Genomic DNA, 27,660 nt, shown 5'->3' on the forward strand with positions numbered 1-27,660 from the left:
ATTGCTCGTCATTTAAAAAGTGAAAATCAGCAAGTACAGCAAAAATATATATCGCTATTTGTGCAAAATGCATTTAAACAGAAACACTGTCTTAAAAGTATTCTTTAGTTTGCATATCTGTGTGTTCTTAGAATAATTTAGACTACAAAATTTCCCATTGCATTCGATTATTACATAAATTATTAATTTTTGTGGAAAAAAAATCTGTTTCTAGAGTGCAATTTTTAGAGCAATTTTTGTTTTCTGTTTCTTCTAGTTCTGTTTTATTTACTTTAGGAATGTTTCATTCACGTAATGCAGCCTATTTTCCTCGGATATCTCATCGAACATTTTGCAAGACTGACGGTGATGCCAAAACCAAGTTTATATATGTATACGTCTTTTGTGTGTCTTTTAGCTTGCATGTTTGTATTTACTCATCACAAATATTTCTTTGGAGCACAAAGAATGGGTATGCGGCTTCGTGTTGCTTGTTGTGCCCTTATCTACAGAAAGGTTTGTGTCATTTCATTTTTCTTACTATACACTTAATATTACTTATTTCTAATTCATTTTATATCAATTTCAGTCTCTAAAACTGAGTCAAGCTGCTCTAAGTCGGACGACTGTTGGTCAAATGGTTAATCTTTTATCCAATGATGTGAACCGATTTGATCAGGTGAGATGAAGTTTGTCCTAATAAGTAAACATAAAGGAAAAATTTAATTCAAATATTTAAAAACCACTTTTTATACTGTTTGAAAACTTAAAATTCTCATACCGTTTAAAAATCGGCTTTTAATGGCTTATTTTTATCTATTATCCGAGCATTGACTGAAATACAGTTCCACAATAACGTAATTATACTGGAATAAACCTTATTTTTACGATTATCTCGGAATTTTTAAGTTAGTTTGGATACTGCATGCGCTAGTTAAGAATTATATTTTAAAACGGCTGATTATTTAATTTTCTAACTTCGGAGGAATAAACCATTTCATTTAATTAGATACTAATTAATATCGTATAATAAAAACAAATGTTTAAGATTTATTTTTAAAATTTTATGGCCTTACAAAGTATCAAATCAAAATCTATTAAAGAAAGCTAAAATAAAAACAATCGAAGATGAAATTAAAAAACGAAGATGGAGCTGGCTCGGACATATCCTTAGAATGCCCAAAGAAAAAATTTCATTCGATCTCGATGTATCNTTTTTTAGAAAAAAAGTTGTTACATGGATTTGAATGATTGTTTTGAATTCTCAGAATTTTGTGCATTTGCAATGTTCCTAAGTTAGTAGCGAGCGAAGCGAGCTTGGTTTGCGAAGCAAACCATATAAGATTGCGTATCAATTTTCGGGGGTTGGTGAGCGTTAGCGAGCAGGGGGCGCAGCCCACTAGTTTCATTTAATTTGATACTAATTAATATCGTAAATAAACTAATTTCCAAAATTAATAATATAAATGAAAAATTGACTTATAATGGACTCTATTTTTTCACATATTATTTACAAAATATTTATACGTAAAAGAAAATTAGGTTTACAATACTGTTTATAAAAGTTTATTTATTGCTTTTAAAGTTCAAAAAAATTTTGCTGCCTTTACTTTTATGTTTATCTTAATAAATAATTTTGACTATGTTTTGATTTTTGCAGTCTGTTGTTTATTTGCCATATCTAGTGGCAGGTCCAATTCAGACCGCAATTATCATTGCTGTCCTCTGGTCACACATAAACTATGCTAGCTTGGCTGGTGTCTCCGTACTTCTGTTATACATTCCTTTTCAAGGCTTGATGGGAAAATTATTCTCGAAGCTCAGGTAACGTATGTTCTGACTATTTCAAACGCTGAACCTTTTCTGAAATTTTTTTATTAATACTTTTCAGCACTAAGTCGGGAAATTCTGAGTTAGAGCTATAGAAAAAATTATATTTTATTTTATTTTATAACCGTCGTTAAACAGCCGACTCAATTTTGGGCTTACGCCTACTAATGTTCAATTCCGTAGCCTTGTAATTTTGAACCCAATCCAGAAGACAAAGGAATTCCTGAACCAAGTATTGGGAGAAATTTGCCTTCATGGAGGACTTTTTGATGGAACTAGCCCACATTCGTGTTACATAGAGAGGGAAACCATGAAAACCTCCCACGATTAGCTTGACGACAAGGGGATTCTAACCCATGATCCGTCTGCCACTGAGGATATTTTACGTCAACACTGATGTCGGTGCAAGCCGTTTGCGGAATTCGTGTCGATCAGCCATCACTGGGATTCAAACCCAGGTTCACCTCATTGGAAGGTGAATGCTCTATCCGCTGAGCCATCGCGCCTCTCATTAAAAAATTATAGTCGTATTTGAAAGAACATTATTTTAAATAAAATATTAGTGAATGATACCTATTAGCTTCTAAACTAGCTTAGGTCTCTATGGCTCCGTCCTGGTGGTCGTTTTGGGAGCTTTTCAGAGTTTGGTTAGTTCCAGTTTTGGGTGTCAAACATTTGGGTGATTTTCTTCCCCATTTATCTCGAGAGTGAGCAATTTTTTATTTTATTTCATTCTTTAAAAACATTCTTTTTCTTTCCGTTTACTTTACTTTTAATGTGTTTTGTTTATTTAAATTCATTTATACGTTAATTCGTTTCGGTAGACGCTCAAACTAGCGAGTATTTTTTTTAAAAAAAAGACTGAAATAAAAAAGCAAATTTGTTTCTTATTTTTTTTAAAATTGATTAACCTAATTTTATGACGTAGAGTTTGCATAAACATATTAAAAAAACTATTATAAAAGCGTTTTAATTTTTCCTTTGTTTAATTTTAAGAAATTATATTTATTCTTTTAGTTTTAATAGTAAACTATAAGGTTCTTTTTCTGAATTTATCTATCTACTTATCTATCAAATTACCTAATATCAACTAACTTAACTGTGCTAAACTTTCTCCATCCCCATTGTTGCTAGAACTGCCGTAAAATATTTCTTGGAAGGAAAAAACATAAAATATTCTTCAAAAAAGCCAATTTGCTGCAGACTTAATCATTTTAACATTGAGCCATAGTAAAAGTATCTTTAACCAGGAGATCGTGTAAACATGTTTTAACCTTAATGAAGTATTAACATGAACCTTGCACCTGAATAAATTTAAACAATATTACTCTGAAAATTTAGTTCCAGAAGAATTAATTTGCTAGATTGGATTAGATAATATGGTTCAGCTTGATTGTAGCAAACTACAACGCCATTATCGATGGGCAAGTTCTAAACTTAGAATGCAGAGTTTGGTTAAATGTAAGTGAACATTATTGCCCATGCTTTATTAGAATTTTTCGCATTATGCAATTAGTGTTAGCGGTGCTTTTTACAGGAGAAATGAAATTGCTTACATTCCAAAGGAAGATTCATATCCGGGACAGCTTTCAACTTTGTTCTACAACGGCTCAAGTTTGCTTTAAAATATACGGAATTTCATTCATTCTCTAATTTTGAATCTATTAAAACTTAAAACCGTTCAGAGGAAGAATTCATGCCCGTCACGGCTTTCAACTTAGTAGTACAATAAGAGAACCATTTATCAATGACTATTCTTTTTATCAATGCACACTCGATTACGTTCGTTATTCAGATATCACTAGGGCAGATTTGTTCGCCACTCCTTCAGGGGCACCATATTTGGTGGGCCAACGTTGCTCCCTCAGTAAGGACAGATAGTACAGAGAATGAAAGAAAATCCTTGCCGGGGATTCGGATGCAGGACCTTTCGAATGTGAGGTTAGCTCCCTGATCACTACACTGTCCGATCAGCATGATCAATGATTATAATCTACCAATTGATAACGAGTCGAACTTACTTTTAAGTTGAAATTTTGTCTTTATTAACCTAACTCGTTTGTGACATATCAGTTATGGGTTATAACTTCGGTTATTTTACCAAACTAATAGAATTTCCTTTTGCATGAGCTTTTGTTATTTGTTTAATGAGCTTTGTTACTCAACTGATTTTAATTAATGTCTCCAGAATTAAAACAGCTGGTCTGACTGATGAAAGAATTCGTCTAATGAACGAAATCATCAGTGGAATGCGGGTTATCAAGATGTATGGATGGGAGTTCCCATTTGCCAATCTCGTTGATCTAGCTCGACGGTAAGTTTTATTTTCTATCCTTGTTACAATATTCTGTATTTTGACATAAAAACTCAAAAGATGTGATTAAAGTTCCTTTAAAAGCAGTTTTCTCATCAAATAATTTATACATATTTTTTGCTTATTACCTTTATAAGATGAAAAAAAAAATTGCAGGTTTTTATTACTTTTATATATTGCAATAACTATTCAAGAAATGTCGTAGCTTAAGGATATAAACTTTAACCGTAGCTACCAATAAAATTAAAATGTAGTGTATAATGTAGTGATGTGTGTGATACCCTCTAAAATGAGTGGCAGCACTTTTTCAGTTTAACTAAACGAAATACGTATCTTCTTAAGCTCCCATTTTTTCCTTTTTAAATTAGAGCTTCATTATTTCGGCTTCAATTATTTATTTTTATGTTTATATTTTTTAACTGTCACGACTGTGTTTTTTCTGATCATTTTTCGATTAAAAAAATGTTACTTCTGTCATCACCGTTGTTTCAGAAAGTTCTTTCCGTGCGTTCTTTTCACTCTTGCGACACAAAAAATATTGGATAAAAAACTAAAAAATTTCATTCATTTTGATGGAAATTTAAAAAGAACATTCTCATACAAAAGTGTTACTGCTGTTGATAATATTTTTTGAGTTCTACTCTATTAAACTTTTTTTCTTACTTACGTAATTCGAGAGCAATTGTCATAAGAATCATGATATTTTTTAAAATTTTATTGTTTCCTCAAACCAATAGAGGGATTTTACATAAAGTTATGGTTTCCTCTAACTCTAACGTTGAAACGTTATTTAAGCTTCACACCGCCTTCATTAAAATTTACCTACAAACGTAAGGTTAACGTAGAACATAACGTAAAGTTAAAGTAATTTAACGTCTCAGTTATTCACGTTACTAACTGTTATAAGTTGACGAATAGCATAAGTTAGTGAGTACATAAAGTTAACGTAAGACAAACGCTATTTAAAAGCTCTCTAATATCTATATTTCTAGAAATAAAATTTTTTTTCAATAATTTGATTAATTGAAATCTAGTTACATAAAGCAACAATGACAAATGTAAAAAGTTTTACGCTTCTCAGGAACTTCCTATTGCAGAGAATACTAATTCTGCCCTTCATTGACTCCTTTTTCACATTTTACGAGTTGCTTAATTGGTGTTGGTAATTGTCATTTTCTAGTTTTTAAACGATGTCAAGCATGGTGATACAGTTATCCCTAATTGCTCTTGATGTGTTGAGTCATCAAAGTGCCGATAAAGGAATTGCTTTTAAATTCTTTTTCATTTTTTTTAATGTAATGCTTAAGAGAAATATGAGTCGATGATCTCTTCTCGTAATTATTACAATTGACTCATTTTTTAAAATTTTTTCTTGTGTGTTTACGCGGTATTTTTGTCTGCCTGTCATGTCGCTAAGTCAAAACTGCAGAAGCATTTCAACTAGGGTTCTGAAATTTGGACATCGATTACAAGGGACAAGGGCAATGACATTATTTTTTTCTTATGCCATTTCTCAGGTTGCTGAATCCCTCATATCTCTGCTAGAAATGAGGGATTCAGCAACCTCAGAAACGGCATACGAGAAATGGCATACGATGTGCACCATTTCATTCACCATTTCATGTGTAACTAGGTTCAACTAGGGTTCTGGACATCGATTACAAGGAACAAGGGCAATGACGTTATTTTTCTCGTATGCCATTTCTCAGGTTGCTGAATCCCTCATATCTCTGATAGATATGAGGGATTCAGCAACCTGAGAAACGGCATACGAGAAATGACATACGATGTGCGCCATTTCATTCACCATTTCACGTGTAACAATAAGATAATGTTATTAAATGGTCAAATTTAGGAATTGTTTTTTCTCCTTGCAGAAAAGAAATCAGGAAGATTCGAATGACATCAATTTTAAGGGGAGTGAATCTTGCTGTATTCTTTATATCATCCAAGCTCATTTTACTCATATCATTCGTGGTCTTTGTCTTGGGTGTGAAGGGTGACTTGACGCCAGAAAAAGTGTTTGTTTGTATGTCACTTTTCAACAACCTTCGATTGGCCATGACATTATTCTTCCCATATGCCATTGCTCAGGGAGCTGAATCCCTCATATCTCTCAAAAGAATTCAAGTAAGATTATTTTAGAAAATCTTTGTTCTTATGTTTTTATTGTTTTTATAAAATGTTACAAATTTAATTCAGCGACGTGAAAAAAAAGGGGGGGGGGACGGCCCCAATCACCAGCCAGAAGGGGCACTGAATCGATAAGAAGACATTTAAATGTATAGATACTAAAATTTTAAGGATTAATATTTTTTTTTTTACGAAACAAGTTTTTTTAGAGAGTAAACAATTGATTCACGCAAAATATTTTATCGAGAATTAAGCATGATTTCCAAGTAAATTTTATAATTAAGTTTCTGATTCATTAATACTTTATTATTTAAATTTAAGAAAAAGAATATTTTGTTTGAAATAATTATCTTTTTACCAAACAATAATTTGTGCTTGAATGTAGATAAAATAAATGGATTCAGATATAAGTTTAGCTTACTATAAATAGCAAATCTTTCCAAAGTTTTATTTCCCTTTTTAGTGTGCTATATTTTTCTTCAGGAGAAGCTCCTGAAGAAGCTCCTCTTTAATCAAGGAATTTGCTCCGAGCATCCTTGCACCGTTGCAAGCCACGGATTTAATTAATTACGATGAAAATTTGAAGTTCAATACATTTCTAATTGGAAAATTTGACGAGCTATTAAAGACATTCACGTCCTTGGATAGAAGTAAAAAGCTTCATCCTTAAAAAGAATCATCATCTCAATGTGCTGCAATTGAGGAAATTCGTGAGATGATGAATTAGTAAATTGGATCGTTCTTCGAATGTCATTTTGAATAATTTTTTTGTCGCCGATTGTTAAACACTTCCATGCAAATTAGTTTAAAGCAAAAATTTTCCTCTCTATACATGGAGGTGAAAATCTCTCACAAGAAGTCTGCCAATGTGCACATATCGTAAAATTCGCAGTCCAGAATTTAAGGACATTCTTCGTTGTCTTCTGCATCTCATCATTTCTTCATAAGTGACACTACGATAGAGCTAACTTATACTTATAATGTTGACAGTCTTGAAAGACGAGATCCTAAATTATTGACTGATTTCCTAATTTCAGGGCCGTCAATTAATCTAAGAATAAGGAAGATGTTTCTAATTTTTAAAAAAAATCTTCACCCTTATTAAACTATTGTCTGCTATTTGGCGTAAAAGTCGCTGTATTTTGTACTTCTGCAATATCCTTTTATTAATTTTAATTTTGATTAACAGCTATTTGATGTTTTCTTATTCCATTTTAATCAGTTTTTCTAAATTTTTATCTCGTGAACACTTGGTCCATTGGACGTTTTCACTTTTAAACTAGCTTTCGTAATCGACTTATTAAAAATTTTGCATTTAACTTCTTTAACCACATTTTAAGTACTAAGTTCAATTTTAAACCAATATGTTCTTTTCTCGGTCATTTTGTAGCTTTTAGCCTACCAACTTTTAACTCAACCTTGTTATTTAGTTCCTCTTACAGATATGCTTTATCTTGTTTCACCTTGATTCGTATCTATGTCTCTTTTTTAAAACCTTGGCAAAACTATAAAGATCTTTTGGTTCACTTTGTCAAGCCACGCCTCCCACAAATGAGTTAAAACTTTTTTGTAACCTTACAATTGTATTTGTTAATTTGAAACGTTGATATATTTTTATTTAGTTTTACGGTTGTTGCCATTTAAAATTTTGTAACTTTATGCATTTTTAACGATATTAATAAATGACCTGGAGGGGCTTCGCAGGAACACTCTACCGGCTATTATCGGTTCGGACCTGCGTCTCCTCTCCTGAGGGGTGATCTTTCACTGCAACAGATCACATAAATTTTTCCGAATATCCTGTTTTTAGGGGTGGCGGGTATAACCTACACCTTATACAGGGTTATTCATAATTCCCTCCGCCTGTAAACGCCATTTTTCTTTACTACAACTGGCTTCAGTAGTACGTGTTACTTCCTCCAAAACAAGTCATCTGGTTCTTGACGGGTCATGGACCATTTCCAACCTTCTTTAATTACCTGCATATAACAGATACTGATCTTTGCACCTGCGGCCAACAAGGTTCGCCTGAACATTATCTCACTAGTTGTTCCTACACTGTCTCCTGGCATAGTCGTCAACCTAGCCCAACAAATTTAGAAATNATGAAGTTAAGGGTTTTCATAACCTAGGTACATGCTCAGGGCTTGGAGGAAAGAAAAAAAAAAGTACATGTTACTGCCATCTACCGGCAACTGCTTAAATTAAAGCTTGAATACTTTCGGAATAATTTCATATGTTCTTTTTTGCCAAATTCGTCTTCGTTTTCTTACTACTCGTATAACGCTTCGAAACCCCGAAGGGAATTATGAATAACCCTGTACTTCTGCAATATCCTTTTATAAAAGATATAAAGGAAATCATTTATACTTTGGGATAAGATAGATTTTATTAACCTGCCAAAATGCCCAACTTTGCCACATCAGAACTTATTACTTTTTTCTTGAATTGAAGTCAACACAATGGCATGAAACTTAAAGAATTAATAAGTTGTGATATAAGTTTGGGAAAAACATTATAAAATTACCAACTTGTGCAAATTTTTTCTTGAATAGTATCGTGATATTGGTTTCACAGTACGACAAATTAGTTTAAAAATTTTTATTTTGCAGTGCCCCCTCAATGTTTTTGTTTATAATATAACTTTCCTGAGACAAAACATCTTTAAACATACGTTCAGAATGTCTCTCGTACGGTTACATAAAACTTTCGGTAGAAATTAAAAAACTATATATATATATTTTTTTCTGAAGTTCAAATTTTCTACTCTTGAGAGACTTATTAATAAATAATAGCCGACTCATATTTGGTCTTGGATTTATGGTGGCAACCAGCTTGGCCACCTTAAAAAATTTTCTTTCACAACATATAAACTTTAGTGGTAAACAAGCCATATGCACTGCAAAACTGTATTTAAAAGTTCTAAATTTTGAAGCCCTCCTCAAACTCTAATACCTTAGTTTTAAACAATAATTTAAAAAAATCCCCCTCCCCTCATCTAGCTGTTGCCCGCATGGAAGTTCTTTATTTCAATTTTAGGTACATTCAAGAGATGTTCCCAATATTGTCAAAATTCTTTATTTAACAATAATGAACTTGATGAACGTAAGTAGCATAATTGGCTTTAATTAACAATTATTAGCCTAGAATTTTAGCATTAATTTCAAATATATTCGACTGCCATTAAATCGCATAAAACAACCGTAAGTGTGAGATATTTCAACATAGTGGACAGCAGAAGTTTTCCATCTCTGTTGAGAGATAAGATAGAAAACTTATCTCAATGGTCCATTACGTGCTGTACTACTTCATCACGCAGCTCTTGAGCTAAATATGAGTATCGCAGAATTACCCATGCAATGGTATACCTGCAAGTGACGTAGTGTGGTTATCTCGATCCTGATTGGTTGTTGAAATGTGGCATTTGTTTACGTTAGCAACTGCTCTTTCCACTCTATTTCGAGTAAGCCAAGCTTATCAAGTATCAATTCTCTTAAGTGACACATTATATATTCATCCACAAAGATTTCAATTCTTCTATTATATATTTCTTAACACAAAAACTGGCACGAAGCCATGTACAACATAAACTGACTATGCATCGAAGTTTCCAGGTACATAAAACAAAAATATATCATGGTTCGAATAAAATACATAAACAAATTATAAAACTAAGTTAAGTGAAAGACGCAGACGAAGAAGAATTATATTTTAACGAATTCGATGTTCGATACGGGGCTGTATTTAATTAACTTCACGTTAATTAACATTCTAATTTATGTGGAAAAACTAAGCTCAGCTTTAACTCGCCATTTTGCTTATAAGTGATCAGTTGGCACGGACATCATAGGTCACATGTGCGGGTATCTGTGATCTTCTTCTCCTCAAAGTACAAGTACCCAATTGCTCGAAAAAGGTAACCACTGTAACAACCTCTATAAATTCTGTCACCTGGAGCCCCTAAATTAGAGCCTTACTATCTCCTACCATGTAAAACAAGAAACACGGTCGGGAATTATGGTGAATAAAAATACAAAACTGATCTAAATAAATGCTTCACGTATTAAAAAACTATTCAACACAAATTATTACTTAGGACAACGTAACAAAATGAAACAAAATAAATACTTCATTTATAACTAATTTTTTAACACTATTTAAATTTTTACTCAAGACAACCTAAGAAAATGAATAATACTTATATAAACGTACATATATTGGAATACATATACTGGAGTATATAGTAGTACTCCAATAGATCGAAAAATACCCGAGTTTATGGTGGTACATCAAAGAAATATATGTATATATTTAGATTATCCATCTAACAATTTCTTTCTGATGAAAAAAAAATAACATTAACTTAATTTTACTTTTGTCAGAAATTCTTGTTATTGGAAGAGCAGCAAGAGACAGCGCTATTAGATGTTTCCAATCTGAGACCAAAACTCAGTCAATGTGGAATTTATATGGAAAAAGTTTGCGCTTCTTGGAATAAGGTAAGTAACAATATCAGAAAATCACGTTTTGATTGTCGATCAAAGACTAACAGCTGCAATACCGTGCAAGAGAAATTTATTTACTCAAAATATTTGTGGCCTGCAAAACACAGTTTCATCTATTACTTATGTCGCAAATGCGTAACATGATGATACTGTGGGATTTGCGTCTATAAATACCTTATAGTATTTCATGTTTAATTAAAATTTATACAGTTAAAAAATCCTAAAATGTTTTGTTCTCATAACGTACATTTAGTTCCCGATTGTTTAGGAATAAAATGTAAACCTTATCATCCTGTGCGGTTAGTATAGCAACTTTAACTACAAATTTGTTTTAAGTTCTTATTTCATTTTGGGCTATAAAAAACAGAAGAAAAAATTCTTTAAACGTTTTTTTTTCGAAGAGATTATTTGGCAATACTGTGAAAAGTTTAATTTGAATGCCTCTGTTCGCAAATTTAATGAAACTAAAGGGCTGCGCCCCCTGTTCGCTAACGCTCGCCAACCCCCGAAAATTGCTACGCAATCTTATACGGTTTGCTTCGCCAACCAAGCTCGCTTCGCTCGCTACTAGCTTAGGTGCATTGCAAATGCACAAAATTCTAAGAATTCAAAACAATCATTCAAATCCATATAACAACTTTTTTTTTAAAAAAAAATTACATCTTTTTAGTAAATACTAAGTCATTAAAATAAATTTGAATTCAAATAAATGACATGTAATTCGTTAAACCTATTAGAAATGTGCTATAGTATAAAATCTTAAGATAAAATTTCTAAAACTGATATCTCTTTAAAAAGGTTAAAATTTTGGCTATAATTAAGTCTATTAAAAATTGAAATAAGTGAATTGCAATGGAAAAACCTGCATAAACAAATAAATTCTAGTAAAACAAATAAATTCGTGATATAAATCAAAAATCGTCAAATAAATTCGTAATATATAAATTCGTGAAAAAAAGCGCTTTTGACAAAATACTAAAATAGAAATCTATCGACAAAGACTACTCACTTCTGCCTAGCTTAATAGAATGAGATTGCCGCAGCTGAATTGAACAACCTAATAGGATCTGTTTATTTCAATTTCCGTTTTTAAAAGCGCTATATGTTGAGCCACTTCAGCTAGATTTGGCATGTGACATTTTTAGCGGCAATCACAGGTCGATTTTCTAGCGTTGCTATTCGGGGAGTTGTAATTAGGCTTTTTTTTGTCTCCGTGTAAGAGAAATATATATATAGATAATTATATTGATTACAAATGTATAACTGTTCAAGCGGAGGAAAGCTGCGAGTCGTGAGTTCGTTTCTGGCAGCCGACAAAATATGCAGTGTATAAGCAACAAGATGTACATTAAATCTGTGTCGCTGCTAAAAGTCCCTTCATTGGTTGTGGTGTGGAATTTTGGATCGGGGTTGGGTAGTCAGGGTTGGGTAGTTATGTTGATTGTTCGGTGTTTTGCATAAAATATATTGTAAAAAACTAAATATCACTTACTTACTGCAAAATTGAGAATGTCCGAAATAATTTTTAGATTTCAAATTTTTTTTCACTTTCATTGTCAAGTTTCAACGTTCAGCATGTACCGATGTAGTAAGTGTAGTAAGTGCAAAATATTGATACTAAACCTTATGTATTTTGGATTCTCACTAAAAAAACCAATAGAATGTCATTATTTACTAGATTTTGGACTTCAATAACATTCATATTCATATAAACGTAACTACTTAATGCTTACGTTTCTACGAGTTGAAAAATAATGAATTAGTGAAAAAAAATTCTATAGATTTCAAAATCGTCTTCGAAATTTGATTTCAATTCTCAGAATTTGGTCAACATACTATTTAAAGTGATGAGTACGCACGGCTAGATATTTCGGCTCGTGTTGACCTTTGTCGACTGTTGACGCGCGTTGATTAGCCTGTTAAAATTTTGGCGCAAATTTTTGCAACTACCTTCAAGTGACGCCAATCTTAATATGTTGTCATCTTATTTTACTTACAATTAACCACGTATTTTGATTCAACTTGAAAGTAGATACAGTACAATATAACATCTTAATAAGATTGCAGCAAATTTGTACTGTATTTTTGTTCAAAATATTAATATTATGGTACAACATAGAACAGATTTTTCTTAGAGTGTTAGTACTCTTACTATGAGCAATTTAGTAACGGCACTACTCAATACTGTCAGCAATAAGTCACTATGAATGAATGCACGTGACACAGTTAGTGTCTTGTAAATAATTCAGATTTGTAGGTATGATTCATTAAGGACACATTTAAATGCATATGTTAGTAGCATATACATTCATATATGTATTTATTACTCTTAGATATCTCATTAAAATCTAATATTGTTTCTTTATGCAAATTTTTTCAGGATGGCGAATCGACTCTTCGTAATGTTACACTTACAGTAAAACCTGGAGAGCTTTTAGCTCTTGTTGGACCAGTTGGATGTGGCAAGGTAACTCTTATTTGTACAAAAATATTGATACGTCAAAATATAGTTTTAATTGTTATCGTATAACCATTTGGATGTATCCTTTTTTTTTCTTTCTTATAGACATCTCTTCTGATGAGTATATTAGGCGAACTTCCCATAACATCAGGTGAAGTTAAAGTTCGTGGTAAAGTCGCCTACGCAGCTCAAGAAGCCTGGGTATTTGGTGGAACCGTAAAACAAAATGTCATCTTTGGAAGTACTTTTGATGAAAATAGATATAAGAAAGTTCTCAACGTTTGTGCTTTAGATAAGGTCTGTTTTTTTCTTCTTAATTCTAAATCATTATCAGATTAAGATAAAAAGTACCTCAAAATATTTTAGTTATGCTTCTAGATTAATTTAAAGAGTACATGGACTGAATTGATTGATTTTGATCCAAAGTTTTTTTTTTTTTTACATGTTTATCACTCTTGCAATAGGCGTTGCGATAATTTGTGTGGATTTCAACTCTAATCCAGAAATTGTCTTAAGTTTTTTTTAACGTTTAATTTATTTAAAGTTGACAAGCACTTTGTGATACCTTTGCTAAACGTTTGAAATAATTTTCTAAATAAAATACACTAATTTTTAAAGGTTATGAAGTAGTAATAAAAAGCCACAAAATCATTGCAATGGTAACCATATTTAAAAAAAAATAATTGCCCGTAACCGTAAAAAAAATAATTGCCCGTATTTTTGCAGACCGTTTGTTTATACAGACGGTTTTCTTATTATAAGTTCTACATGTTTTTTGCTTCATGGAAAAATTGTTTGTTACTTTTAAGCTAACTGAAAAACTTTAGTTTGTGCTAAAACGCCTATCTCTTTCTAACAATTAGAATTAATGAACTATACTGCAGAGTTTTTTGCATGGATGCATTGTTTATAAATATTTAATTTTTCATGTAATTTTAAATATTGCTTGTAAATTTTTATCTTTATTTTAAAATAAATCTTATACAGTTTAATTTAAAGTAATGGTAAAGATTTACGCTTTATTCAAAATTAAATGACGCGTGTATTTGTTTTAGTTAGCTGATGTATTTCCTTAACATTAACCTCTTAAAAATTTTTTATCAAAAAAGTTAAACTAATTAAAACTTATTATAAAAGGAAACAAAAAATAACAAAAATAACTAATAGTTACCATTAAAATTATTTACAAATAATAAAAAATTTTTTTTTACAGGATATTGAACTTTTTCCGTATGGTGATCAAACCGCTGTTGGTGAGAGAGGTGTTAGTTTGAGTGGAGGGCAAAAAGCAAGAGTTAACCTTGCCAGGTATTTAAAAATAAGATTTTTTTTTCGTAATTCATAAAATATAATCTATATAATTGTAATTTGTATTACACATTAAATTTATTCTTAATTTTATGGAATGCGTGGAGTCTATTTTAACATTTTATGTTTATGCCTATCCAGAGCTATGTATTTTGATGCTGATATTTTTCTCTTGGACGATCCTCTAAGTGCGGTTGATGCTCATGTCTCAAAGCATTTGTTTGAAAAGTCAGTATATTTTTGCTCTATTTTCTTCGTATTATTGTGTTTTATTGTTATTGGCATACATTTACAAGCGTCTCAGCCACATTTCAACCAAAGCAACATTGCAAGAAAAAGCACCTTTACCAAATTGCAACAGAAATGAGACAGTCACTGATTTGTGAAGTCACGTGCAATTATTTGCGACGTTGATGCCACGTGCAGTTTTTGCGAGTCAAAAAAGGTTACTAAAAGGTAAAAGGTTACTACCACATACGATAATATGAGACAACAATGAAACATTTAATTCTCGCAGTGACGTCACTGTACGACGAAAATGTGACATATTCACGTCCCAATCTAGTCACTTCGTGACCCTGTTGAGACTTGAATTTGTCGCATTTTCGTCACACCGAGACTCTGTTCAATGAATGTGCTGCAGTTTCGCTACACGGTGACAACGCTGTGACAATTAAAAGTTTCATTGCAGTCTTATGTCGACATCTGATTGACGATACTGAAGACGGACGCAGTAACTTTTTTTTAGCTAAGTATCGACCTCGCAAAAACTACTCGTGTCTTCAAAAATGAGTATCCGTGACTGTTACATTTTGTAGTAGTCTGGTAACGGTGTTATCTGAGATAAGCTCAGTTGTGTCATTAAAATGTATTTCAATTTTTAAAAATACTAACTCAAAACTCACAAACCGTATATATAGAAATGAGAAAAAATGATCTTATATAATAATAATCATCATCCTTTCTCTCAAGTGGAAAAATCTCTTTATAATTAAACGGAAAAAAATCTGTTTAGTAAAAAAGTTAAAAAAATAATATTTACATCACCCCAAATCATATAAATTTTACGGAAAAAGAGACGAAAAAAGTATCTCTCTTAAAATAGTGGGGAAAGAAAGGTTTTTCTTTACGTACAAATAAAAAGAAATTTACTTTGGTGAAAATGTCAAAAGCAATATTTTTAGCATATGCAAAAGAAAAAAAAGGATTTTTACACTAAAATGAAAGAAAAAGAACACTTTAGTGGAGAAGAGAAGGAAAACAAAAATACCTCACTTTCAAATATGTCTTTATATGTGTCTAGTTTTCAAAATTTTGTGTTCTAGTTCTTTTTCAAGTAGGGAATATTTTCGGTCAAGTCTGCAATTCATATTTTATTAGTATTTCTACGGCATTAAATCCGTAGTGCCTCTAAACTTCCTCTTGTAGAAGAGAAACATGTGTCAACATGAACTTCGTTGCACGGACCACAATTCCAAAATGAAGTTTTCAGACGTATTTACATTTATAATTAGGGGACATTATATGATTTTGTATAAGAGATACATGATTAAAAGAATGAAGGTTTTTATTCTTAAATATATCCAACCTTGTTTTAATATTCAAAACATTTTAATCATTTATACAAAAAAAAAAGTCTGAAACTATCTTTTAAGATTGAAAACCTACTAATTACCATAAATAAAGCTTGCAAAATCCTCAAAAATGAATATTTTTTAAACCTTATATTGAAGATTACAATAAGATTTAAATTGGCATCTTTATTTTATTGTTAACTTTAACATAGTTAACTTTTGTAAATCAAGATTGCAAAAATAATTCTAATACTTCCCATTTTCTTCCCAACGACTATTTTTAATTTTTTTCTAGATGCATAAATGGATACTTGAAAGATAAAGTAAGAATATTAGCCACTCATCAAATTCAATTTCTGAAAGGAGCTACTCAAATTCTAGTGTTGAAGGAGGTAAAAAAATACATCAATTTAATGCATTGTCACAGTTATAATAATACTTTTTTAAGTACATTTATTACGATCTATTAATTTATATTATTTATGAAACTAACCCGATAAAAGAAATTTGAAATTGTGAAAGCTTCAATTCAATATGCTGTTTTAAAAAAAACTTCATGTTACTCTCAAGTATAAAAAATGTAACAATTATTATTTGCAAATGCGATAAACATTACATTAAAAAAATTTATGATATTGGCTGAAGGTAATTTTTATGCATCGAAGGCTACATTTGAAAACGATTGATTAAAACGTACTTAAAAAAATGGTTTTCAACTATCGCATGTTTGGAAAAAAATTTAAAATTTTGAAGTAAACAGTTTACGTAATGAATTTTTAATCAAAGTTCCTTAAAAGGTTTAGAAAAAAAAATCGCTCCTTATTTTAGCGAACAAATATGCTTTAGAACCATTTATGCTGATTCATTAAATTGAATTCGTTAATCGATTTCGTTAAAATAAATCGTTTAAAAATAAAGGAACACAGATAAGAGATTTTATCTACTAGTTAAAAGACTCTTTGTCTCGCTTTTATAATTTAAGAACTTAATTTTTTAAACAAAAAATTTATTTAAAATTTTTTATTAATTATTTTATTTGTTAATTTAATTAATTTATTTCATTAATTTTATTTGGTTATTTCAGTTAATTAATTTATTTAAATTGTTTATTTATCTATATATATTTCTGTAATAAATTTGTACGTATTTCTCTTCACCGTATTCGCATTTTTTTTTTCCAGATAAACAAGGTAAGCTCCTATTTTTCTAGAATTAACGCTGTTTTTTATACGATTAATTTTACTGTTATAAATACTTAGAATCATATAATATTTATAAAATTTCCCTTTGAATCTTATAGCGTAATCTATCGGTATTTTCTATACTGTAAAAGATTTTCTTGTACCTATACACCAAAAATAGTTGCAACTACTTTGCACCAAGTGGTTGTTTCATTAAGTGTTCTAAAACACCAAGACCCAAGGATAGGGTTTGGTGCTGTGAAGCACCTAGAATGTTCTTTTACACGACTTGGTGTAAAGTATCTACCACTAACCACTATGTTTTTCATTTAGCAACACTAAAATTTATAATTATATTAAGACATGATAAACATAAGAATCAGTACAGTACATCAGTATTCTTACGAAGCAATATCAAGTAAGAACCAATAATTTAGGTTTCAGTGCATACACTAATTCGTAAAGTAAAATGAGCTTGTAAATCAAACATATGCGTAGCAAAGAGAGGCTGGTTTTTCGAAGGCTCCTTCGTAATATAAAATTATGCTTTTTTGCGAATAATATGCTATTCCTATATTTGATGCGAGTTTGTAACTGTTACTCATGACAGTTGGGTCAAGTCTAAACCTACCCAAAACCAGCGCTGTTTGCGTTTATTTTGAAAATGGCGCAGAACGTTATTATGGAGAAAAGCCACAGTTTTGTTAAAATCAAAAGCGTTTGCGGTTTAATTTTTTAATATTTATAAACTTACTCCAATGCTGCATTACTTGGACTGATAAAGAATTGCAAAAACTGAGAATAAAGCATTGATTTTGATAATTCTTATCAACGTGGAACGATTCTGCCACTAAAGATCACACGAATGCGCGTTGTTCTGAATGCACCCATTTGAACAAGTTCTTACATTCACTTTAAATGCTTTTATGGGAACAGATTGATCAATCACATGGAAACTAGCATTTATTTTGCATCGTATCTTGAAGAGTGGTGCTGCTATAGCTACTGTATTTTTGACACCATCACAATCTTTATTTGGTCAATCTTTATAAATACCTATATTAAACATTATAATGAAAATTTTCAAATATTTAAAAATATTATATTTAAAGTAGAAATAATAGATTTAAATGTAGTGCAATTAAAACAAATTATCAATTAAAATATCTAAATCTAATCTAGCTAAATCAAATTATCCTTCAAAATGCCTAAATTTTGTATGATTAATACAAATTATCATTTGAAATTTCTAAATCTTAAACTGGTAATAAACAAATAATTATTTAAATTATAAATTTTTGCTTATCAATTGTTTAATATTGTCATCTATTTGCCCTTGTGGTAAACAACATATTAGTACTACGTTTCATTTACGATGCATTTATGTTTCTTAATTCAGGGGCGCTGTCTGGCATTAGGTTCTTATGAGCAGTTAATAGAAATGGGTGTTGATCTTGGCTCTCTTATGGAAGACTATGAACACGATCGTCGCCAAAGGCTTGCATCTATGACAAGCATGACTGCTTCAATCCATGAAGAAATTACAGATATAACTGGTCCAATCCCAATATACGAGTCGACACAATCTATAGCGTCTTCAGTTTCTGCAGAATTTAATCAAGTAAGTATCCAGAAATTTTTAGAATATTTTCTGAAATAAAATGCTCTTTTTCCCTAATTATTTATTTTAAAAGGAATGAATTTGCTTTACTTTATTTTTCATGCCGGCCAGGTGGCCGAGTGGTTAGCGTGCCTGACTGCGGGTTCGAATCCCGCTCTGGTCATGGATGTTTCTCTCTCTCAGTGTTGTCTTCTGATGTGTGAATGTATGAATGTGGCCCACCCTATGAACGGGTATTTGTGGCAGTGTGGCGTGGGTAACGTTGCTCGCCTCCCTGACTTTGGTTCACAGTTGCCCACTGGTAATGGTAAATGAGCAACACTTCCTGCGTCTTCTAATACGAAGAGCGAAAGTTCAGTGCCTGCCGTTATTAGATAAAGATAAAAAAACTTTTTTTTTTACATCCATGCATTATATGGGAATGAAAATCTTAGATTTGTTATGTTAATTCTATTGTTTGTTTAAAAAAAAAGGCTTTTCACACTCTCAGATATAAAACTTTCACTTTCGAAGATTCAAGAATGCTTTGCAAGATTTCGTTTACTTTGAGAAAACTTTCGCCATGAAATCACGTGATTTGTGACGAAACGCGAACTCTCAAGTATATGACGAGGCTAGAATGAAAACTAAGCAATAAAAAAATGACGAAATAAGTCAACTGGCCTGTATGGTAGTAACCAGGAAGAAACCGCGATTGAATCACACTTCGGCTATGGGTGTAGTTTACTGCTTTGTTCTGTCTGTACCTTGTGTTGACAGGGCGACATTGATCCACCTATATAGTGCCCACGATAAAATGATAACTAGTAAAGTGAGATATTTCAGGAACTACGTGTTTTTTTCTTTTTTTTTTTGTTAAAAAAATAGATTAACTGAATATTTCTTTAATTTTAACGAAATTCGTTTTCTTGAAGAAGGGAATATACTTATTTTACCACTTTGACGAAAAATTCGCTCGGAGCATATGCCAAGAAACTAATTGATTAAAAACGCGGAAAGTTTCGTTATATCTAAATTTGAGTGTCCATATTTACAGCACACTGGGCTTAAAAGTGATTTTTTAATCCCGTAAATTTCTGAAGGAAAAAAAATTCTGTTTTATGATGTTTAAATTGTTTTTGAATCTTCTATTTTAAATATAAATGAATCTACTCTACAGGCAGATGAGCATGAGGAGAAAGTTCCTAAAGGACCAGAAGAACTCAAAACGAGTGGCGCTGTGACATTCAAAGTTTACAAAGAATACATCAAGTCTGGTGCTGGTTGTTGTATGAGAATAATTCTTTTGTTAGCATACATTATTACTCAAGTCATATTTAACGGCAGCGACTTCTGGCTTACTGCCTGGTAACTTACTTTTTCTATTCCTCCAAATTAACTTCAAAAATTCATTATTTGTTTTATATTCAGAATTTATTTACAAGTATTTAAACATCAATTTTTCGCAGTGCAATTTTTCTCCTTCATTTATTTATCAGTGAAAATTAGTCCAGTGTGATTTTAAGATTAACTTTTGATAAATATACGTTAAAAGTTATCAGTATTATTTCTTGACTATATCCGACTGTATAGTTCTCTTATAGCTTCGTAATTATAATATATTTTTGATTATGCACTTTTTATTATGAGTAAATAAATAAACACAAATTATTTTGAAAGTTTTTTTAATGAAAAATAAGACCCTTTTAATTTCAAATAAATTTGTCGGAACTTAATATCCGTTTTTGCTGCAAATTGTTATTAATAATTTTTGTACTTTACGAATGCTGTTAGAAATTTTAGAACGTGTTGAACCTCAATATCGCACAAATTTGCTGTAACATTAAAACAGTGCATTGAAAAAGATTCCGGATTAAATTTTGGTAAAAAGTACAGGACATCAGGATGCCGATATTTTTTATCGTAAAATCCATTTTTACCGGAGCGTATTACGGAAGAAAAAATCTGATATTTACATTTAAAATTCAATATTTACAGCAATAATTACCGTAAAATAACCGAATCACTCTAGTTAAATAAATATTACTGTAAAATTTACGGTATAATATTTTACAGTAAAAATTGATTTTTCGAATGGTACACCCAAAGTGTCGGTGCTTAATATTGTAATTTGATCCAGAATTTTTTGCAGTGTGGTAAATTTTACTATATTATTTTGCAAATTAAATCCGTCTAAACTTTACATGATATGGAATTTTTAACCAATTTTTTTACAAGTGTAGCAATTTTCAAAACTGTGTTGATGCTGTGTAATTTACTTTGAGCGTTGTAATTTACTTTAATTTATATATATATANATAGCACTGATGAATGAAAGTATAAAAGAAGCCTTGTCAGAATGTATTTCTTAAATAGCCTTATTAATTTCATTTTTTTTATTTATTTTGAGATTAAGAAAAGTATTTTTTGCTCGAATGATATTCTATATTGATGATTATTAGAAAAATTGTAATGACAATCTATATTGTAATCTAAATTGTACCAAAAAAAAATAACTTCACAGTGGGCATAAAGATATTGCAATTAAATAGTTTAAAATGAAAGATTGAAGCACAAAACATCATATTCCTATAGTTTATGAAAAATAAATGAGAATAGATTTCGAAAAATAATAGATAGTTAATTGATTTGGAATCATAGAACGTGAAGAACAAATATTATTCTAAGTGATCTGTGTTCATTTATTTATTTATTTATTTTCCCACTGTACTACGATCTGATTTAATGACTGCATTTCGTATTTCCACCCTACTTTTATCACTAACATCACTAAATCAAGTGCGTGATCATATTACAGGACAAACAGTGAACAAAGAAGATACAACATTAAAGATTGTTGGGGAAACACCACCAAAAGCGCTTTGAACGAGACTAGACTTTACAACGATACTTACGGTTTGTTCGATCCAGAATACTTTAGGTATAATATAGCTAATGTAAGTGACGATTGCTTCAAGGTAACCATGAACTATCTGAAAGACGAAGAGGATGCTTCCGCAGAAGTACGAACGTCTTTCAACTTATCCGTTTATGCTGGGCTCGTCCTCTTGGTCTTTCTTCTGTCACTCTTTAGGACCACTGGGTTCTTCCACATGTGCATGAAAGCATCTGTAAACCTTCACAACAAAATGTTTCGTTGTGTTCTTAGGTCACCTGTTTCGTTTTTTGACAGCAATCCTGTCGGTAAGTTCTTCTTTTAATTCTTAATTTGATAATATAACTAAAGAGTTGAGTGGATAAAGGTCTATGTGAAATTTCAGTACATTCGAGAAAATTATCGTTAAAGTTGATAATAATATATTAAGAGTAGACATTGTCTTCCAAGAGCTTCTAATTGGAGAAATATATTAATTCCTTAGCTCTCATTCGAAGTGTTTGTGTTATTTTATGATATAACTAAAGAGTTCTGTGGATGGGGGTTCTAAATGAAATTTAAGAGAAAAATTATTATTCTTTTCATTCTTACATTGATTTAGTTTTAGGTTCTTTTTCTAATTCATTATATAATAATAAAACTAAAGAACTTAGTGGATGAAGGTTCTAAATGAAATTTAAGAGACGCCGAGAAAATTCTTCTCTTTTTAATTCTTAATTTGATTTAGTTCAAGTTTTTCCTTTAATTCTTAATTTGATAATATAACTGAAGATCTGAGTGGATGAAGGTTCAAAGTGAAATTTTGACAGGGAATTCGAGAATTTTTTAAAAAACTTTACTCGTTAAACGTACGATATTAAAACTATGTGTTACCTTTATTTCTTGTCCACATGCTTCTAATTAGAGAAGTATATAAATATCTTCGCTCTAAATCATTGTCTTTCGTATTATTCGATGAAGAACTGAGTGGATGGAGGTTCTAAGTGGTTTAGTTATTTGAGAAGTTGAGTGAATTACAGTAAATTAGCTTTAAAGTATATATGTGGACAATAAGAATTAAGATTAGGCCTTGTCCTATTTCTTGAACCCTTCGGTAGAAAAGGTCTCATGAAAAGGTTTACACCATGAAGATTTCTGTAGACGAGCTCACACAGGTGAGCAATAACTTTGCTGCAAAACGCTATAAACTTTCCCAAAAGGAAATATTCTACAATAGTTAAGGATACTTTTCATTGGTCAATCTGCTGCTAACAATCAGACTGGAGAAAACTTTTTTAGTGACGACCTTTGTTTTAGCTTTTGATATAATTTGTAAGATCATTTGATTTCGTTACTTATAAGAATTTAAAGTCATTTAACATCAGCGCAGTATATGGGTTTTTGACATCAGTGTCATTAAATTTTAAAATCAATCAATCTTTAGAACTTTATTTTAAAACAAAAACGCCTCCGCTTGTTCATTAAAATGGTGTATTTAGTTTGTATTTCATTTTTTGAAGTTAAGTGTTAATTTTTTTTAATCGTCTAATTATTTGTATTTCATTCCTATATTTCGTACAAAAAAACAGCACATCTACAGCAGTGCTTGTTACTAATCTTGACATACTATATTATCAGGACGAATTTTGAACCGATTTTCAAAGGACACTGGTGTCATTGATGAAACGTTACCCATGGCTGCCTTAGACGCTGTTATAGTGAGTAAAATATACAGGAAAGCACATTACAAATATGCATGATGTGTACTAACTTTGTATACTTTCTTTCTTAGCACGGGAATGGTGGCAATTACTTTGGTGATGGTTTTGTCAACTGGTGGCGGATGCTATCTTTGTATTGGGGTTTTATTTATTTTAAATTGAAATAGGTCTTTTCTAAACTAACCATTTATTGTTGTAAAATATCTTTGAACCTACGTGAAAGTAATAACTCTTTATTAGCATATAAGGAATTTAAAGGATTTCTTTTAAAGAGAAATTTTAATTTTTTATATGCAGGATGTATCGTAACTGAATGTTCATCCAAATTTTAAAGGGTAAAAGAACAGGATGCAGCAAATAAAAACATTGATGCAATTTGCTATAACACCGAAAACGACAAACAAAATATTAAGACTGAACTAAACGAAAGGCAAACTAAGTGTGCAGTTCAAGTTTAAATGGAAATTTTCTATCATTGTATAGATAACTCTTTACTCTATAACCTTAAACTCTGGAGGAAAACGAATTTTTAGTTTCAGTTCGTTAACAATTAAAATGAAATTTAAGTAATATGAAAAGGTAAATATATTTAGAAAAACAAAATGACTTTTAGATAAGTTGATTAGGTTACAGTAAACGAAAATTTAAATATTAATCAAAATCCAAGCAGTAAATTATTGATATTTATTTAAAAAGCGTAGCTCTATTCTGTTGCGATACTACAAAATTTCTGTTATAAACTGTCTCAAAACCAGCGAAAAATTGTGGATAAACAATTCATATTGAGTAGTTTTTCGTTACAGTTTACAACAATTTCTTTAGATACGTTATGCGACCTCTATTATTTACTGTAGTTAGTTATGAAACATTTCTTTGGATAAATTTAGGTCCCACAGTAATCACTCCTTACGGAGCAAAAAATCGGATATACCTTGATTTTTACAGTAATTTTCACTATTATTTTTGGATGCTGCACTCCAGGTGCCAGTACTTTTTAGCGTAATTTGATTAGTCATGTTTTACTGTGTACCCTTTAAAATTTGATACATTAGTTCACATACTGATATAAGCCATGCATATAAAAAAAGTTCTTAAAGAGTAAAATGTACAATAAAGTTTAAAAGACATTGGTAAAACATTGAGTTTAAAGATAATGATTTAATGTGAAATTTATTTTTAAAAGTATTTAAGTCTTAGGTATTTTTTAAACTTATAAAATTTAATAAATTGTAATTTTTAAAGGACAAAACCATCAATATGATTTAGAGAATTTTTTTTAAAAAATAATTATATATTTTGTCACAAAACGTAAATTTGTGAATCAGAGAATAGTCTATCAAGAAATAAAGATAAAAGCAGAAATATTATCATATATGCTGAATGTAGATCTGAATATCTCATTGAATGAATTTGTGAATAATTTAAACTAGGTTTTGTTGTCACCCTTGTTTGTTTTAAACTACATTTGATGAAAACGTTATTGTATTTGAAAATAAATAGCCGTTTATTTGTCACTTGTTTTGTAAAATCAAAGTAGATAGTGCTAACTATCTACAATTTGATCAAACTTTGTTTATTAGAATTGGAAGTATCATGAACTGCATTTGAGAAACATTTAAACTTTTAGGTTTTATTATTGGAAATTTGTTTATGTGTTCAACATAAGAACAGGCTAATTTTTGACTAAAATTTTTAATAAGGTGAATTAATCATTTGATTTTCGCTATTTAGAAACAATCAAGAGGAAACAAAATAGTGTAAAATAATCTAAAGAATTTGCAATTAATATTTTTATGAATTTTTTTTAATTTCTCCTTTATATCTCTTTATTGTAAATATTTCTTATTATGTTTATCATTTATACTTAAATTTTAAGCTAAATTAAGATTTTTAGTGTAACACGAAAGTTTAACTCCTTGCTATAAAAGGTCATTGGGGATATTTAAATATAAATAATTTTATAAAAAAATTTTAATTATGAATTTTATTACGCTTAAAACACATAATATACTTTATTTACAGACCGAGAATAAAAATAGTTTTTTTATTAATTATTTACAAGATCATTCCTAAAATATTGTTTATTATAAATTAAGCAGCTTAGATTTGTATTTTCAAATTTAGTAAATTAAATAAAAAGTTTTTTAAGCAAACAAATATTGCCTGGGTAAGTGCTTCTATGACTGTTGTTATACTAACAAAGAAATGAAGTGTTACTTTAAAATATTTTGAATATCATTTTCCTTCTTTTCCCTTTTTGAATTTCCTTCTTGCTTTTCTTGTTCCGATAGCCCTCTATGCTATTTATAGTTAAAATAAATTATGCTTCTTTTTCCTATGTAGATAATATGGACTAGAATTTTTTTAAAGAATACACCACATTTTTTGTTTTATTCTTATATTTCTCTATGCTTTTTATAACTGTAAATTTTTTTTATTTGCTCTTGTTTGTACAATTTGTATTTATGTTACGTATTGTGTCTGCTTTAATCAAAGTTAAGCACTCATGCATAACCTAGGCAAATAAAAAAATCGAATGTTTGAATTTAAAGAACACCAAATGTCAAAAAAAAATGTCTTGGGAACCCCTTAGGATAATTATTTGAAATGCTGAAATATATCATTTAAAAAAAAACGCATTTTAAGAAAATTTTCACTTGTTAATGAAAAAGCTGATCTTCCTTAGGAATATCGTACCCATAGGGTTATTACCCATAGGGATATCGAAAGTGTATCATAAAATACAGACACTACACTAAGACAAAGTATGGACACAACTGCCAGAATATGGTAAAATTTACCGTAATTCTAGCTCTCTGCCAACACCAAAAAGCTCAGCAATTTTTACTGAAGAGCTTTGGTAATAATGTTTGGTGAAGCTAAAAATAAAATATGGCTTTATAATCTGTAATTAAATGTGGTAAAATTTGGTAATTTTATCATGATACGTTAGAGCACGGCATAAAAATCTTTTATTCGGTTAAATTTGCTTTTTAGTTATGTATTTTTTGCGATGTGTGATAATTCGAATTATAATTTTGAAAACCAGAACTTTCTCTAAACCGTTTGCATATGAACGAAAAATTACCAAATGAATTATTTAAATATTGTATATTTCGGTTTTATTGACCAGAATTATGTATTTTTTTTAATATTATTATTATTAAAAATGTTTTTACTATACATTTCGTTAATTTTACTAGAATGTTTTTTTCCGTGCACTATGTTTTAAATAATGAATTTGTTGGACAACTTCATTAAATAACAAAATCTACCATAATTTATTTTCAAAAGTCTGAAAAGAACTTAATAATGATTTGATGAGTTTATAAGTTTATTCAAACAAAAATTTCCTCGTATAGGGTAAACTAACCAGTGAAGGAACACTTAAGCTTCGCTTGCTTTTTAAAAAATCATATTAATTTCAAAATTCGTAATTTTAGTTAAATGACAGTGTCAATATATTTGTTACTAATTGCAAATTATGTAAAAAAAAATTGTAGAGAACTTACATAATATTGCTTTAAAGTTTTGGAGGTTCAAATAACAAGTAGTAATAAAACCAAGTGAAGGAACACCTAGTAAAGGAACACTTAAGTTTGGTTATTTTTTAATGCTCTTTATGCATTTATAAGCCATACAAATATTTAAAGTCTAGCCTATTCTTGAAATTATAACATATAAATACTTGGAAAATGTTAACTTTTTTTGTATACATGAATTGAAAATTAAAGTGCCAACATATTAACACATACTGTTCATTCACTGAGAAATCTATGCCCAGTAATGGAACATACCTATTCCCTCACTGGTTGGAAGTTGTTTTTTGTAATTTTAACATACTTTTGATGCGGAACATCACTAAAGGTACAAGAAAATTAAAGTTTATCTTTTATTTTCATTAACTTAGAAAAAAAACCAGTAAAGGAACACTTGTTCCTTCACTGGTTTTTCATCGTTTGGTGATCCAGTGAATAAACACCCCCTATATTTTGAATTCTCTTTTTCACAGTGAGAAAAATAAAACTATTACATGCAGTTAATTCCACTTCAAACATATAAATACAAACACTCACCTTATAATTTTTTTCAAAGAAACAAGGTGTTGCAGAGATAATAACAAATTCAAAAATTTTTCCAGAGAAGTCTATTTGACCAGGTAATCCAAAACATTGCTAG

General features: G+C 30.2%; 1 protein-coding gene across 2 annotated transcripts in view; it reads left to right on the forward strand.

The window, feature by feature from the left end:
- LOC107437293 (ATP-binding cassette sub-family C member 4-like) overlaps positions 1-27,660 on the forward strand; it is a 77,802-nt gene that overhangs the window by 31,602 nt on the left and 18,540 nt on the right. Inside the window, exons 4-18 of one of the 2 annotated variants that reach the window (XM_016049232.3) lie at positions 277-495; positions 569-658; positions 1,640-1,803; positions 3,998-4,123; positions 6,001-6,253; positions 10,639-10,755; positions 13,142-13,228; positions 13,328-13,519; positions 14,436-14,530; positions 14,672-14,758; positions 16,400-16,496; positions 18,685-18,906; positions 20,066-20,253; positions 21,704-22,089; positions 23,399-23,478. In XM_016049232.3, coding sequence (XP_015904718.2) covers positions 277-495; positions 569-658; positions 1,640-1,803; positions 3,998-4,123; positions 6,001-6,253; positions 10,639-10,755; positions 13,142-13,228; positions 13,328-13,519; positions 14,436-14,530; positions 14,672-14,758; positions 16,400-16,496; positions 18,685-18,906; positions 20,066-20,253; positions 21,704-22,089; positions 23,399-23,478 — 2,403 coding nt within the window. The remainder of the gene's footprint in view (positions 1-276; positions 496-568; positions 659-1,639; positions 1,804-3,997; positions 4,124-6,000; positions 6,254-10,638; positions 10,756-13,141; positions 13,229-13,327; positions 13,520-14,435; positions 14,531-14,671; positions 14,759-16,399; positions 16,497-18,684; positions 18,907-20,065; positions 20,254-21,703; positions 22,090-23,398; positions 23,479-27,660) is intronic. The other variant, XM_043038980.2, reaches the window with a different exon arrangement.

The sequence above is a fragment of the Parasteatoda tepidariorum genome, chromosome 2 (genome assembly GCF_043381705.1).
Source record: "Parasteatoda tepidariorum isolate YZ-2023 chromosome 2, CAS_Ptep_4.0, whole genome shotgun sequence".
NCBI classification, from domain to species: domain Eukaryota; kingdom Metazoa; phylum Arthropoda; class Arachnida; order Araneae; family Theridiidae; genus Parasteatoda; species Parasteatoda tepidariorum.